Here is a 16681-nt window from a genome sequence, read left to right as displayed (position 1 = left end):
GTACCCTGGGCCCCTCAGCCAAGCTGGGCCTGCTGAGGAATCCCCCAGATCTGCCTCACTGTACACTCCTCCCCCCACCATGGCTGGCGTCAACCTCGTTTAGGAATTCTCCCCTCTCAGAGCCTCAGCCACCCCAACCACCAGAGGGATCTGGTGCCCTTGCAATGGGAGTGGGGGGTAGACGTGACTCATCTGGGCCCCTAGGCGTTGTCTGAGGCCATCCAGTGATGTGGCGGGGAGAGGCATTCTGGCAGTGGCTTCCAGCTGCCTCTATTAGGGCCTGCTCCAGCACTCCTCAGGTTTGAATACTTGGGCAAGGTATTTCACCTCGCAGGGCCTCAGTTTCTTCATCTATAAAATGGAGCCGGTAAGACTGGCTTTGAGGAATTGTGAGACAACAGCAGGTGCTTAGAATATTCAGAGAATATAGTAAGTGCTCAAGGAACATAAACTAGTCTCTGACAGCAAGTGTGTCTGTGCATCTCAAAGTGTCTCATATCTAGCCTTTGCTCACAGTGGCCCCACTTTCTCCCCTACCAAAGAGGAGCTTTGGGTGAGGGACAAAATGCAGCTCAGGCACCAGCCTCCAACCAACAAGATCAGCCTTGCCTCCCCAGCACTCTATTACAGGGACAAAAAGGTCTGTCCCACCCTCAGCATCCTGCCCCGGCTCTTTATAAGCAGCAACGCATTTACTCTCATGTTAGCCCTGGGAGGTAGCCTCCCTCAGCCCATTTTAGAGATGGGAAAGCAGAGGCACAAAGAACGAAATATCTTGCCCAAGACGACACAGCTAGAAAGAAGAGAACATTGGGATTTGAACCCAGGGTCTGGTTCCAAGGTCTGTACCTTTAACTCCTATACCACGCAGCCTCCTGGGCCCTAGACACCCTCCCAGCACCTCCCAAGATCCTGGGTCTCATTCCCAGGGCTTCTCAGCCTGGCCAGGAAGGGAACTGGCGGGCAGGTCTCTTACCACTGGGCATCCAGACACCTCGAGAGCTCCTGGTCCGTCTGCTCAGCCCCAGCCCCAAGCTGGGGGGGAAAAGGAATGGGGAGGGGGAGGAGGGGGAGGAAGGGGAGACCCCAGCCATTGGCTGCCGAGGTATGACATCACCAGGGGGTGGGTGGTAGGGAAACAAACATCCCCATCTCCCAGCTATGTCCACCCGCAAGGGGGTGGGAACCACAGAAGAGAAGCCAAGACAGCCCGGTGCTGTTCCCTTGCCTGGGCTGAGACCTCCACCATGAGCCCCGCTCCTGGGATTTGCACGTTGCTGGTGCCACTTGGAGACTCAGCCCCTCACCAGCACTATTCCCTGGCTTCCACACCCAGGCATGGCCCCGCTGGTTCCTGGGGCCCCTAGATTAAACTTCTACTCCCTCTCCTGGTCAATATGGGTTCAAATCCCAGCTCAGCCATGTCCCGGCTGTGTGAACTTCGGCAAGTCGCAGCATCTTTGTCGGCCTGTTTCTTCATCTCTAAAACAGGGATAGTAAAAGTGCCCACCTTATGGGTTTCTTGTGAAGATAAAATGAGTTAAGAGAGACTAAAAACGTTAATAAATGCCTGGCCCGGAGTGAATGCTACTTATACATATTTTGTATTCTTCACACAAATTAGGGGACCAGCTAGACTTGTCAGGGGACTTTTGGTCTGAGTGAGACTGGGGCCAGGGGAGCCCCACTTCTCTGTTTAATGGAGTTGCCATTTCAGGGGGCACCTATCATGTACTAAATACTGTGCTGGGCACCCAAACCTCGGCTCCTGGAATCAAGGACGCAAGATAGATTATGCCCAATTTTTAGCTACACAGCAGGGGGGCGTGGAGCTGGGGTCCAACCTCAGTTCTGCTGGACCCCAAAGACCCTGCAACACACGTCTGTCCCCTTCATAAAACAGACAAGGAGGCTCAGAGAGGGGAATGACACCAAGGTCACCCACAGCACGTAATAGGTAGCACCAGAATTTGAACCCAGACCTGCCCAACTCCCAAACCAAGGCCACTAGGCCTCACCCTGATCCCCTGACCCCCGGCCCCCAGCCTGCCCTGACTCACCAGACCCCGGGGGGCGGCACAGGGAGCACAAGTACCCCCACATGCCCCTCACACCCACCCGGCTGCTGCCTCGGATGCTCCTGGCTCTCTGAGCCCGGCCCTGGGGCTGGGGCTGGGAAGAGGCTGGGGATTACCCCCAAAATGCATGTCAGCAGCTTCGGCCCCATTGTCCAGCCAGGCAGGGCCACCAGGCCCTCAGCTCTGCCGGCACCCTCACCCTTCACATCAGCTCTCTGGCCCCTCTGCGAATTCATCCCCCACCCCACACTGAGCAGTTGGGGCCTACTCCCGAGGGCACGAAGGCATGGGGGACTAGGAACTGGTTGGCAGGAACCCAGAATGCTAGGGCCCTCCTCCCCTCTCTCCGAAATGCCCCCTGCCCACTCTCAGCCACCAAGGAAGGCAGGAATGTGCTGACCTCTGGGAAATGCCTTCCAGGCCTGGCAGCCACCAAGGGTTGGGGTGTGGCGGAACCCAGCCAGAACCCTCCTCCCGGGAAGGGTGGAAGGAACAGTGTGGTCAGGGCTGCTGATGGGCCTGAGGAGACCCTTCCTCCATTGCAGGTGCGCTCTCTCTCTCTCTCTCTCTCTCATTCATTGATTCATTCAAATATTCATCTGTTCATTTATTCATTCAACAAACATTCACAAGCCCTTGGTGACAGGCCCTTTGCTGAGCACTGGGGACACTGACGGACCTAAATTCACCATGGGGGGCAGGCTCAGGACAGGATTCCTGGAGTCAAACTGGAGGGTTGAGGAGGGAGCCAGGTAAAAAGCTAGGGAAGAGTTTTCCGGAAGGAGGGAGGAGGAACATGGGGAAAGCACCAGGGGGGAGAGAGGGAGCAGTCCTTTATTCAATGTCAGCTAACAGTCAATAAGCACCTGGTCTCGTGCCCAGCCCCATGCTGGATGGTGCTGGGGACACAGTGTGACCAAGATAGCCTGGGCCTGCTTTCACAGAGTTCACAGTCCAACAGGGAGACAAACCCAGAGTGGCCAGGGTTGGGATGGGGGAATTGCAGGCAGAGAGGTCAGAGCCCTGCTGGGGTAGCCCAGGAAAGGTACCTGCTTCACCCTAGGAAGGGAGATCAGGGAAGGCTTCCTGTAGGAGGGGACATGTGAGCTGAGACTTGAATGACCCATAGGATCTAGGCAAGAGAAGAGAGAGTGTGGAAATTCCCTGGCAGTCCAGTGGTTAGGACTCTGTGCTTCCACTGCAGGAGGCATGGGTTTGATCCCTGGTCAGGGAACTAGGATCCTGCAAGCCACACAGCTTGGCCAAAAAAACAGAACAAAACAAAACAAAACAAACAAACAAAAAAGAGGGAGAGAGAAAAGAGGGAGTGGAACAGTTTCATGGGCAGACGGAACAGCCTGTGCAAAGGATCTGGATCCAGACAGAGCTCAGCGCATAGGAAATTTCCAGGAGCTGAGAACTGTGTCCTTGTTCATGGCTGTGTCTCTAGAGCCACACATGCCCCTTCCTTTGCATGTCCTTCTCTTTTATACACTTATTCACCAGCTATTTGCAGACACCTCCTCTGTATCCATCCATCCCTGGGCTGGGTGGTGCTGGGGACACAGCAGTGACTGTGACTGTGCCCTCACAGGACTCACAGTCCAAGGGGGGCAGACACTAAGAAGTGACTAACGAAATGAGTGTATAATTACACTCTGTGCTAAGTGCTCTGAGAAAAGGATCGAGGTCTGTAAGAGGGGTCTGGCACTCTGATACTATCAGAAATGGCATGGAGGGCTTCTTGGAGGAGGTAACATTTGAGCTGGCACCTGAAGGATACATAGGAGTTCATGCCAAGCTGTGGGTGGTGGATAAATGAGAGTGGGTTTCAGGTAGAGGAAACAGCCCGTGCAAAGGGCCCCTTTGAGAAACTGGTGAATGTGAGAGTGAGGGGAAGATGAGGGGAGGGCCAGCAGGGCCACGAGGAGGGGCTGCGACTTTGTTCTGAGGGCCCTGGGTACCTACAGGAGGGACAAAGGGTTGAGGGTGGAAGGAATCTGATGACAGACCAGGCTAGAGCTGGGAAGAAAATTCACCCCTTGCCGCTCAGGGTCAGACAGACAAGGAGGCTGGTACAGGCTATCTTGTCCCTCTCTGGGTCTCAGAGGGCAGATATCCTTGTTTGTTCCCAATCTTAGGGGACAAGCACAGTTTTTTGCCATGAAGTATGATGTTAGCTGTATGTTTTTTGTAGCTGCCCTTTAGCAGGTGAAGGGAGCCTTCTTTCCCAGTTTTCTCTAAGTTTTTTGTGGTGAAAGATATGTCTCTGTCTCTGTGTCTGTCTCTCTATGTGCCCCTCTATGTCTCTGTCCTCATTCCTTATCTCTCTCCGTGTCTCTCTGTGTCTCTCTCTCTGTGTCTCTTGCTTTTCCTCACCCAAGGGGGTGTGGCCATGGGAAGTTGAATTTAAGGGGTGGCACCAGTGTCCCAGTTCCGGGCAAGGCCACCTCCATAAACACAGGACATCCTGTAGAGCTGGGGAAGGAGGTGGAAGGCTCTCCTCAGGGACCACCCTCTCCCCACCCAGTCTGAGCCAAGCAGGAGTCAGGTCCTACCCAGTGCAGCCCAGGGAAACTGCTGTCTTCCTCACCCCCGTCCTTTAGGCCTGCTCCCGCCCCCTGCCCTCTCTACCGAGCTGCAGTTCCAGGGGCCCAGCCACCTGGATGCCTGCCCCTGGGTGTCCTCACAGACCCCTGCACCCACTGTGTCCCCCTCTGGCCTCAGTGTCAACCCCAGACCAGCTCCCCCTCCGGGTCACCATCCCAGGGTGGCCCCACCATCCCCAAGTCCCTTGGCTAGAGCCCTGGGTCTCATCCTAGGCCCCTCCTCTATTGCAGCTCATCACCCACACAGCCTGTCCTCTCTAGCATCTCTCCCCTCCCCTCCCCTCCCGTCTCCTCTCCAAGGCTTCTCTGTCCCCCTGCGGCCTCCCTCCCCTCTGGACCCCTGGCCCCCAGTCTCACCTCCCACCAATGGCAGCCAGAGAGATCCATTTGCTTCCAGATTCCTTTACCCTAGTACCTTCAGAGTAAAGTTCCCCCATCCAGGGCTTTGTGTGCCCTGGTCCCTGCCAACCCCTCCAGCTCCATCACTTACCTTACCACTTTTCCCCTGTTTCCAATCAAACCCAGCAGCTTACAGATTCCTGAAAAGATTGTAGGGTCCCTCACTCCCTAATCCTTGCACATCCCTCTGCCTAGAACACTCTCCCCTCAGAACAACAGCCCTTTGAGGTAGGTACTCTTACCGTCCCAGCTTAGAGACGAGGACCCTGAGGCCCAGAGAAGTTGAGAACCTTGCCTAGGGTCACACAGCCACAGAACGGCAAAGCAGAAGTTCAAACACAGGTGGCCTGGCTTTCAACACAGTATGGCTTATTGAGTCCATAATCATTGACTGGACTTCCCTGGTGGCACAGAGGTTAAGAGTCTGCCTGCCAAGGCAGGGGACACGGGTTTGATCCCTGGTTCGGGAAGATCCCACGTGCCACGGGGTAACTGAGCCCATGCGCCACAACTACTGAGCCTACGCACCACAAATACTGAAGCCCACGTGCTCTAGGGCCCACGTGCCACAACTACTGAGACCATGTGCTGCAACTACCGAAGGCTGTGTGCCTAGAGCCTGTGCTCCGCAACAAGAGAAGCCACCACAATGAGGAGCCCGTGCACCTCAACGAAGAGTAGCTCCCGCTCATCACAACTAGAGAAAGCCCACGCGCAGCAACGAAGACCCAATGCAGCCAAAATAATAATCATCATTGTTGACTAAGCATCGTTAGCTCTCCACACTGGGACTGCAGACCGTGGGTGTCCCGTAAATGCTCATTGAGTGAATGGGACAGGGGCAGAAGGTGAGCCTTGGACGGTACAGGGTTCAGACCCCCCCCCGCCAAGGACCGGGATACATTCTGAGGGGCCCAGAGCAGGGGAGAGATGTGGTCAGATTTGCCTTTTATATAGGGCCAGGCACACAGTAGGGTAGGTACCCATAAATCTTTGCTGAATGAGGGAAGGGAAGGAGGGGAGGGAGAAGGAGACCAAGGACAGCTCTCCCAGGTGCTGGAGGAAAGAACTGTATGTGTGTGATGGGGGTCCCTGTGAATGCCCATGGAGGGGAGCTGGCCTGGGGAGTGTAATGGTGGGAGCACACAGAGGCTCTGTGAAAAGCAGCCCCAGCTCCAGGGCTGGTGGCTCCATTAGGAATGGTGTGGGCCCTGGAATCTGCTGGCTGAGGTAGCGTGGCCTCCTGGGGTTGAGCCTGAGGGTGGAGGGGCACACCAGAGCCAGGGAGCTGCACAATCGTCCAGGGGTCAGACATGGGGAGAGTAGGGCAGGTCTTCAGGCACAAGCTGTCATAAACCGAGGGCACCAGGGAGATGGGACCAGGGCTGATCTAGCCCATATGCTGCTTTTGTGCAAAAGGCACACCCCTTCCCCAAGGCACTTGACCTCCATCTGCTGAGAAACTGCCTTAATAAATATGTAAATGCATGGTGTGTGAGATAAATATGGAGCCTATGTGCAGTGCACAACCGGAGAAACTGTACACAGAGACTCTGCCGAGAGGGGAGCAAAGCTTGCCAAACAGGCACAGGGGCAGATGGGACCATCGTTGACAGATGGGTAGGCTGTCTGCATCAGTAGGTATCACAGGGACTTCCCTGGTGGCGCAAGTGGTTAAGAATCTGCCTGCCAATGCAGGGGACACAGGATAGAGCCCTGGTCCGGGAAGATCCCACATGCCACAGAACAACTAAGCCCGTGTGCCACCACTACTGAGCCTGCGCTCTAGAGCCCTCAAGCCACAACAACTGAGCCCGCAATGCCACAACTACTGAAGCCCATGTGCCTAGAGCCTGTGCTCCGCAACAAGAGAAGCCACCGCAATGAGAAGCCTGCGCACCCCGATGACGAGTAGCCCCCGCCCCCCGTTCGCCGCAACTAGAGAAAGCCTGTGCGCCCCAAGGAAGACGCAGCCAAAAGAAAAAAAAATAGAAGTAGGTATCACAGATTATCCCCCAGTTTGGCACCCAGAGACATCAGAAAAAGGTGTTCAGGGTGTTGTAAACAGAACGCAATGCTGACCCCACACTGGGGACTCCTTGACCACTGGTCAGGTCTCCAGGGAATCTAAGGCAGTGGCAGGACAGACCCCCAGACTGGGCACCAGGGGGCATAGCTGAGCTCAGTCCAAACTCCCAAGGTCTGGGTCTGGGTTAAAACCGAGTTTGAGTCCCATTGCCCCGGGGCTGGAGTCACCAGGTGTTGGAGTCAGGCACCCGGAGGATCCTCAGCCTGGGCACCAGCTCCCTTTGGGCCATTTCCACTCCCCACCCGGGGCCATCCCATCCACTTCCAAAAATGGGCACGACTTCCTCCGCTCCTCCAGGAAGCTCCACTCCGCCCGCCCCTTCCAGGCCCGAGTGGCCGGCCGAAGCAGCCTGCCTCTCTCCCTCCCCTGTCCCCCCTCCCTTCCCAACCCCCCCGTTTCCACCCCAGCTTCAGACTCCCTGAAGCTTCCGGCCAGAGTGGAGGCACCCGAGCCCCACGATTTTCGTGTCCCTTAGCCGGGGCTTCCCGCATTCGAAGTGCAGCCAGCCCCTCAGGTCACCGTCCGACCCTCTGCCCCTCCCCCCAACCCACCTCCACCCTCCCCAGCTGCAGCTTTCATCGTGCCCCTCCCCCCGTCCCGTACCCCGGGCGCTGCCCTGCCCCCACGGCCGCCAGGAAGGACGCTGCCTGGGTCCCGTGCCAGGCCTCTGAGTGTGCGGGCCCCTCCCAGCGGGGCCAGGAATGCGGCTGGACGGCGGGGGCGGCGCAGACACCCGGCGCTCAGGCCAACCCTATCACACAGGCTGTCAGGCAGGTGGCCCCAGCTAGAAGGAAAGCAGGATCGCCTGACGTTCTGTCAAGCCACCACACTTGGTGACTTTATTTCGGAATCAGCTTCCAAGCTGCCTTATCCCTTGCCCAAAGAGAGATTTGAGACCCAGAGTGGATTTTATTTAAAACTTGCTGGAGGCTCCCTTTCTTTAAGTGTTTTTTGGAGAGCTGGCTCTCAGCGCTCCAAGGACAGGATCCATCCAGCCTTTAGCTTTGTGCTTGTATTTCTGGCTCATTATGAAGGCTCCCATCTGCCCCCACCCCAGCCCCCAAGACACACAGGTGGACTCCAGGCAAGGACTAGATTTCGTTTTTAAATAGTGCCCCGGGGCTCCTCCTCCACCACCATGTATACACACAGCCACATCAGGGAGACCTGGCTGAGTATATTCCAGGAGTTTAACAGAGGGCCAGTTACCAGACCTAACTGGTCTGCTTCTCAGAACAAAAAGCAGTAAAGTTTGAAACCTATCTCCTCAAGTGATGACTTCTTGGAGCCTCAGTTTTCTCAACTATAAAATGGGGCTAATAACATGCCCATCTTGTTATGAGAATTAAATCAGTTAACACATGTCAAGTGCTTAGAACTGTGCTGGGTGTCCACGGCTCAATAAATGTTAGAGGTTATTTTATCACCCTCGCCTTAGCCCAGAAATAAAGCAATACACAGACTTGAGACTTCCCACGACTGGCTTTAATTTCAAAAAAACTGGTTGGGGTCTTTTCCCACATCAGGGAAAGAGTACACCAAGCTGTGCCTCCAGGGATTCAGCAGTGGGCCTGGTCCAATCACATTCCAGCCACCAGGCCCTGTCATTTCATCACAAGGGCCAATTCCAGACTACCCCCATCAGCCAGAGACCCGAGGACGGAGGTGAAGTTGCCCAGGACTGGATTCTTTCTCTCCAAAGCCCCTCTCTAGGGAAGCCAGCTGTGCCTTTCAAAGGAGAGTTGGTCCAGCCACCAGGCTCAGTTTGGACACCAGATCAACATCCCAGCTCTGGGGGAGTCAGCGCCCTGGCCCTGGTGGCCGCTCCAGTGCCTGTGTGCCCACCAGCACGTCCATGAGGTAGTCCAGTTCGGCCTCATCCAGCTCTGGAGCTTCCTCCTTGCCTGGCCCATCCTCAGGGCTGGATTTGTGGCCCTCAGAGGCTGGTGCCCAAAGTTCACTGTCATACATGGATGTGTCAATGTCCTCAAACAGGCCCTCAAGCCCATCGTCCAGCAGACATCCAGTGGCTGGGCCGAGCAGGTCCAAGGCACCCAAGCTGGGTGGGGCTCCCCCAGTGGGGCGCCCTGGTGGCCCCTCATCTACCAGGGGCTGGGGAGCCTGGCTCAGGCCCTCAATATGGCTGAGGTCCTCCAGAAGGCTGGCCATGGAGGCTGAGAGGGCGGCATCAGAGCTGGCCAGCAGGTTGTCAGCTATGCCTGGGGCTGTAGGCGGGCTGGGCACAGGTGGCAGGGCAGCTGTGGGTGCCATGGACGCCTGAATTCGCCGCAGTGTGTTCACTACCAGCACCAGGTGCCGCAGGTCCGGTTCACTCTGTCGCAGGCTGTGGTGGAGCTTGAGCACCGAAAGGTCAAAGAGGGAACTGGAGGCCACGGCTGGGGGTGCCTGTGCCACTGCTGGGTGGCCAGGATCCAGCCACCAGGTGTCGACTGCCAGGGCTTCTTTCCCCTCCTCCTCCTCCTCCCGCTTTCGCTTCAGGCCCTTGCTCAGCATCATCTGTGGGGAGGGAAGAGTCACTCAGTTATGGAAAGCCAATGTGAAGTTCGGACCACTGCTGTCCGTGTGATCTTGGGCAAATCACTTAACCTCTCTGAGCCTAGGCTTTCTTAGGGAAACTTTAAGACATGAATGATAATTGTATCTATTTCCTATAATTGTTTTAAGCAATAAATGAGATACAAAAAGCACTTAGAACAGTGCCTGGTACATAGCAATTACTCCTGTGAATAAGTACTATTAATAATAACTATTAATATTTATTTCTTCGATGAACCATGTGAAATGTCCAATATTCAACCTTTTTTTTTTTACCCACAAAAGCAATTGTTTCACATGGTTTAATCAAATATTTATTGTCTACTAATAGTATCAGACAATAAATAAATAGACAAATACAGGAAATGTACAGATGGTGCTAGGAAGATACTAAAAGGTTCTGGAGAGTGGTCAAGGAAGGCTCCCCTGAGGAGGTGACAATTGAAATGAGCCCTCAAGTATGAGAAGGAATCAGCCACGGAAGAACCAGGGGGAAAGCATTCTGGGAATAAAGAACAACAAAGGCAAAGAAAGACCTAGAGGCTGGATGAGTTTGAACTGAAAAAAGACTCTGTGGTCAGTGCACAGAGAGAGAGAGGCTGGGGGTTGGGGCAGGGGGGTTCTGAGAGTAGGCAGAGGCAAGGAGCTTCGATTTTTATTATGAGTGTGGTGGGAAGTCACTGAATGGTTTTGAACAGGGAGAGTGGTATTGTGGACTGATTAAGTTTCCAGAAGATCCCCTTGGCTGCTAAGAGGAAGGGGTAGGGGGATGGAGAGGGGCGGGGGGGCGGCGGGGAGGGTGGCCCTGAGATCCATTCGAAGGCTACTGCACTCTTTGGGGTCGGCAAAGATGATGACTTGGGAGTATAAGGCGGTAGTGGACATGGAATGAAGTTGGTCGATTCAGGATTTATTTGGGAGACAGAGTGGACAGAGCCTGCCGGAAAATCCTGATGGGCACGGGGTTCACGGAGAGAAGTTTGAGGACCCACACTTTCCGCGGGGTGGGTGCCCCTGAGCCAACCTGCTTTTTTAAGCCAGGCAGCCTGCAGGGTACAGTACCCAGATCCTTGCCCAGCAGAACTTTAAGAGTGACCCCTCACACTACTCAAAACTGGGTCCTCGCCTCCTTCCCAGCAGACCCGAGCATCCGGAACCGCAGGAATTCGGCCCCCACCCCCGACTCCGCCCCCCCAGTCCCGGCGCCCCCTAGCGGAACTAGGCCGGCTTTCCCCCGGGTATTCCGGTTCCCCATATCCCGGGACCCTTTACGCTGCCCCGCGGGACGCGGTCTTTCCTGCTTGCCACCCGGGACATAGCGTGCCTGGATCCCCGGAGAGCTGTTCTGCCCTCTCGGCCTCCGCTCGCTTCCGGAAGGCAGTGGAGGCTACTCCTCCAGAAGCGGCGGCGGCGGCGGCGGGGGCGGGTGAGTCACGCAGCCGGAGCCAGGGAGCCGGCGCCTCCGCCCCCTTCCCGGGCTGCGGCGTGATTCACCCGGCCTGGCCGGGGCGGGCGGCACAGAGAGGCCCGTGCGTCTCGATCCCGGGCAGCCCTGGCGCGCACCTGCCGGACTCGGGTATCGAACCTGCCAAAGGACCCCGCGGCCAGTACCCCTTCTTTCCCAGGCCTCTTCCCTTCATTTACATACCCAGGTCACCAGCTGCCAATCAGAACGAAGAGGGTGCCACCCGCAGCCAATCAGGAAGCGGTGGCGGCAGCATCGCTCGCCCGGTCCCCTTCAGCAGCCAGCGCCTGAGTTGTGAGACGCAGTTCTGACTCCGGCTCACGACTCCAGGCTACTGACTCCCCTTAGCTACCGCCCACTCCCGTGGCAACCCCGCCCTTCATCCAGGGATTGGTCCTAGACGGTGATGGGCGGAGCCTGTAGGGGGCAGGTTCGAAGAGGGAGGAAGTTGGCTTCAGGGCGCATGTCCGGGCAGCTGCGTGAGGGGAGCGGGGGAAGGTAGGGTGGCTCTTTGCCCTGTGGGACAGTGGCGGGGTGGGGCTTTTGTCTCCTAAGGTCGGGCCCCTCACACCTGCCCACGCACCTGCCAAACCCAGTAACTGAGCTTCTTTCGCACCCAGCCCCAACAGGGGTCTACACTCTAGGCTAGCTAGGCCTGGGTTCAAATTCGGACTCACACTCCCTCGGTGTGTGACCTTGGTCTCTGAGCCTACAAAATCTGTTAAATGGGGGTCTTCTTGCCTACCTCTTGAGAATTAGGAAAATTAAAATAAGGTAGTACCTGTAAGAGCACTATATCAGCAAATGCTGGGTAGTTGTATTCAATCGTGGTTACAGGCTGGAGTGGGAGGGTGGGGGTGGGATGCCACTGGAATCCCACCCTGGGCTCCATTCCCTAAGTAGCTGTTTGACTTTGGGCAAGTGCTTTAGTCCCTTAGGAGGGTCTCAGTTTCCTCACTTTTAAAGTGAGAGAAATAGCGTCTGGCTCAGAGGATTGTTTTGAGGATTAAATAAAACAATTCCTGCAAAATGCTCAGAGTGGTGTGTAACGTGTCCTTTTTTTCAGTAGTAATAGTTGTGGTAATAGCACAGGTGCTTAGTTCAAGTGAGACATTCAGGGTGGGGCGCAAGTAGGCAGGAGTTTAATACTTGTAAGATAAACCGACAATGGGACTTTACCTTCTTCAAGTAGCTCATTTGCTAACTCCTCCTATGGGAAGAACTGTTTGTGAATAAAACTCCTGACCAAAGTAAGATATCAAAAATGCTAACTAGGGCTTCCCTGGTGGCACACTGGTTAAGAATCCACCTGCCAATGCAGGGGACACGGGTTCGAGCCCTGGTCAGGGAATTAAGATCCTGCATGCTGTGGGGCACAGACAAATTTTAAAAAAAAAGTTTAATTATACAAGGAGATAAAAAAAAAAAACTCAGCTAAAGAGTACCTGCCACATAGTGTTTCTGCAAGAGTTGAATTCGCATGTACAAAATTAAACACAAACACAGTCAGACAAAAACAGAATATGGGACATCTACAGCACAACTGGGTTGTTCTACCAAAAATTCAATTTCAAGAAATCACAAGAAGGGATTGGTCGGGTTGAGGGGGAGGAAGTTTCAGAATAAAAGATACTATATAATTTATTTATTACAACCAAATAGGCATGTGAACCTGCATTAGATTCTGGTTTTGATTTGGGCGTAAAAACTTCTACAAAAGACCTTCTTGAGAAAACTGGGAAAATTTGAATATAGACTGAATATTAGATGATATTAGGGAATTCTTAATTCTCTTAGATGTGAAAAAGGATTGTGGTTTGTAGGCAAGTGTCCTTACTCTTAAGAGATGTCTGCTGAGCTATTAATTAGGGGTAGAATGTCAAAATGTCAGCAATTTACTCTCCAATGTTTCAGCAAAAGAAAAAATGTACATACACATCTGCAGGTAAAGGAAACTTAAAATGTTGAAAACTAAACCTAGGTGGGAGGGTATTCAAGTGCTCAGAAGACATACTTTTTTTTTTTCTATCATTTCTCTGTGCTTGAAATTTTTCATAATAAAAGAAGTAAAATGCTAATCTGCTAGGCAAACTCACTAATTTCCCTCACAACCTATCTTTTTGGCCGGGGGAAAAGGAGACTCAGAGTCTCCAAGTGGGTCTTTCTAGGTCATGAAGGGAAGAAGAGCTCACAGGAGTCTGAGTTTGATTAACATGTGGTTTATTGAGCATCTACTATGTTGTGGGCACTGTTGTAGACAATGGGGCTACAGCTCTGGAATCGCCTCACAGAGCCTCTCTTCTTATGGATGAGGGGATGGATGGGGTGGAAAAAGAAATATGAAAACAAATAAATTGTGTGCCAGGCACTGTTCTAGGCACTGAAGATATGGCAGTAAAATTATAAACAAAAATCCCTGATATGAGGAGGTGGACAATAATAAACTTAATAAAGCAATTACTTAGTATCTTAGAAGGTGACAAGGGAAATGGAAAAGCAGAACAGGACGAGAGTAATGAAAGGGTTTGCAGTTTGGACAGGCAGCTGGTGGTGGCGGAGGGGTCTCCGAAGAGGTGACATCGAGTAGAGACTTGATGAAGTGGGAGAGGTAGTAAAGCTGTGGAAGAAGAGTGTTCCAGCCAGAGGAAAGGGCCACTGCAAAGGCCCTGGGCTGAGAGGTGCTGTTTCTGCTGCCAGGGAAGAGGTCAGAGAAGTTTTCAGGCCCTTTAGAGCAGGGGTCCCCAACTTACAGGCCGCGGACCGGTACCGGTCCCCCGCCTGTTAGGGACCAGGCCGCACAGCAGGAGGTGAGTGGCGGGAGGGCGAGCAACAGAAGCTTCATCTGCCGCTGCCCATCGCTCCCCATCGCTCGCCTGAACCATCCCTACACACACACACGTCTGTGGAAAAATTGTCTTCCACGAAACCGGTCCCTGGTGCCAAAAAGGTTGGGGACCGCTGCTGAGAGCACTCTTTGGACCTTTGTTTTTCATTCTGAGTGGGATGAGAAGACCCTGGAAGATGAATAAATGAGGAAGATACTTTCTGCTTCTGTTCAGTGACTTGGAGAATACAAATAGGACGGGGTAATAGAGAGGCCGGGAGAGCGGTGCCTGTAGCCAGGGTGGTCCGGGAGAGTCTCCCAGAGGAGGTGACATTGGAGCTGAGACCAGAAAGTGGAAAAGGAGCCAGGAATTCAAAGGGCTGGGGGAAGGGAAAAGGAGAGAGCCCGGGCCTTGGGAAATGAAACCAGAAGCGAAGCTACTGACCAGGCAGCCCTGGGGCGGAGCCTCCGCCAGCTGGGGAGGAGGGAGGGGGGGTTCGGGGGAGCGCCCCGCCCCCCGCCGGCCGCCCCACCTGGCCCCTGGGGAGAGAGGAGGCGCCGGCGGGGCTCCCGGGCATCCAGCTCGGGGCGGAGAGTGGGCAGGTGGGAGGGATCGAGGCCCATCCCCCACCGCGGGGCCGTGGGGGAGGGCAGCTTGCGGAACGCGGACTCTGCCCTCAGGGACCCGCTTCCCTCTGCAGCGCCAGCCTTTCCACTTAACTTGCCAGTTTCTTGACGGCTGGAGCTGGGCCTCTCTGAGCCTCAGTGTGATGATCTGGAAAGTTGGGGTGCTCCTCATTCTGGACTCACTGTGGTCCTAACAAGCTCCATGATTCCTCTTCACTCCTGTATCTTTAGGGCAAAGAGAGTCCATGTAAAAGTGAGTCAGATCTCCTTCCTCCACTGCTCAATGCCGCCGCATGCCTTCCATCTCACTCAGGGTTCAGGGTAAAGCTCAAATGCTCCCTACGGGACTCCCACAAGACTCTACATGATTTGCCCCCCTCAACTCTTTCTCATCTCATCTCCTAGTACTCTCCCCCTTGTTCTCTCTACTCCAGCCACACAGACCTCCAAATGGTCCTTCAAACACTCCACTCATGCTCTGACCACAGGGCCTTTGCACTGTGTTCCTGCCACAGGATTGTTTCCCCACAGATTCACATGGCTCACTTCTCACCTCCTTCAGGTCTTTCTCAAATGTCATCCTGTCAGTGAGGCCTTCTCTTGCCATCCCATCTAAATAGCAACACCCCCATCACTCTTCTGCTCTTTCTCCACAGCAGTTATCACCCCGGACAGACTAGACAGACTACATTTTACTGTTTATTTCAGTAAACACTCAGCTGTCTCCCACTATGATGCTTTATGAGAGTGGGAACTCTGCTTTGTTCAAGTGCCTGGAAGAGTGCCAGGTCCACAGTAGGCACTCAGTAAATTTGAGCAATTATTGGAATACTTGGTGTGCATCAGACGCCCTCTTACACACTTGGCATGATCGCTCAGTGAGGTAGGTGTTACTCCAGGTCTTGAGGGTGGGACATGGTGTGTTTGAAGAACAGCAGAGAATGGTGTGGGGGAGATGAGTTGAGGGAGGTGGGAAGGAGGCTTGGCCATTGCAAAGTTGGGAGTTCGCCTTCTCAACAACAACAACAACAACAAAAATTTGAGTGCTTATCTGTGCCGAGCATAGTTCTATGCACTACAGCATGACCCCTCTCTCTGAGAGATTTCTCCAACAGACCAGGAGCCTAAAGAGGTCATAAATAACTTGAGATTGGATAGGTGCTACTAAGAAAATCAAACAATGGGAAGTGGGCTGGGTTGGGGGTGCACCTGGTCATGTTGAACTAGGAAGGACAGGGAAGACCTCTCTGAGAAGGGGACATTTAGACTGGTGAAACTATGGAGGAAGTGTCCTCTGCCCTGTTAACAGCAAGTGCAAAAGCCCTGGGGCTGACAGGAGTTGCGTGAGGGAGGGGAGAATGGGAGATTAAACTGGCGAAGTTAGAAGCAAGATAGGCCTTGCAGGGGTTGGGATTTTATTCTGAGTGTGAGAAGTCACCGAAAGTTTTAACTAGGAGTTAGACACGGTCCACTGGGCATCCACATCTCAATGTGGACCCCATGTACCTTCTTGAGATCCCTTGACCACCTCCTCTTTCTCCGGCTTGGCACCCACCTGTTAGTTACCCAGCTGTTTTCAGACTTAGATGCAATGCCCCTCTCAGGGTGAGAATCTGGCTTTGAGCCAGAAAACAAAGGCAAAATCCCCCTCCATTCCCTTTGTGTTACATCCAGGTGCAGTTCCTCCTTGCAACCCTTCTAGAAAAGTCCCTAAGTGCTGTGTAACCTTACCTGCTGTCATGTCTTCAAAGGTCTTTGTGGAGGCCTAGCCAATATATCTTTTTTTTGGCTGCACCCCTTGCATTGGAAGCATGGAGTCTTAACCACTGGACCGCCAGGGAAGTCCCTGCATTAGTGTATCTCAACACATCTTCCCTGGCCTCCTGTTTTTTCCCCTCACTCTCACCAGCCTGGGCTTGCACCTCCTAAATAAATCATTAGAACCATTAACTTTACTCTGCTTCCTAGCCAACAGTTTTCTAGAAAGATCTGCTGTTAGTACTGGGGGTCTTTGGGCATTATCTTTCTCCTCTG

General features: G+C 53.9%; 1 protein-coding gene across 1 annotated transcript; it reads right to left on the bottom strand.

Annotated features, from left to right (window-relative positions):
- Nucleotides 1-8638: 8638 nt before the first annotated feature.
- Nucleotides 8639-11533, bottom strand: SERTAD1 (SERTA domain containing 1). The gene is made up of 2 exons (XM_022584869.3): nucleotides 11380-11533; nucleotides 8639-9692 (listed from the first exon to the last, which is right to left on the bottom strand). The coding sequence occupies exon 2, from the start codon at nucleotides 9690-9692 to the stop codon at nucleotides 8976-8978; it is 717 nt and encodes a 238-aa protein (XP_022440577.1). The 5' UTR covers nucleotides 11380-11533; the 3' UTR covers nucleotides 8639-8975.
- Between the last annotated feature and the right edge of the window lie 5148 nt (nucleotides 11534-16681).

Source organism: Delphinapterus leucas, chromosome 20, assembly GCF_059928025.1.
Source record: "Delphinapterus leucas isolate spDelLeu-1000000601 "Yukka" chromosome 20, BTC_Dleu_Yukka2, whole genome shotgun sequence".
NCBI classification, from domain to species: domain Eukaryota; kingdom Metazoa; phylum Chordata; class Mammalia; order Artiodactyla; family Monodontidae; genus Delphinapterus; species Delphinapterus leucas.
This window is presented reverse-complemented; position numbering and strand designations above follow the sequence as displayed.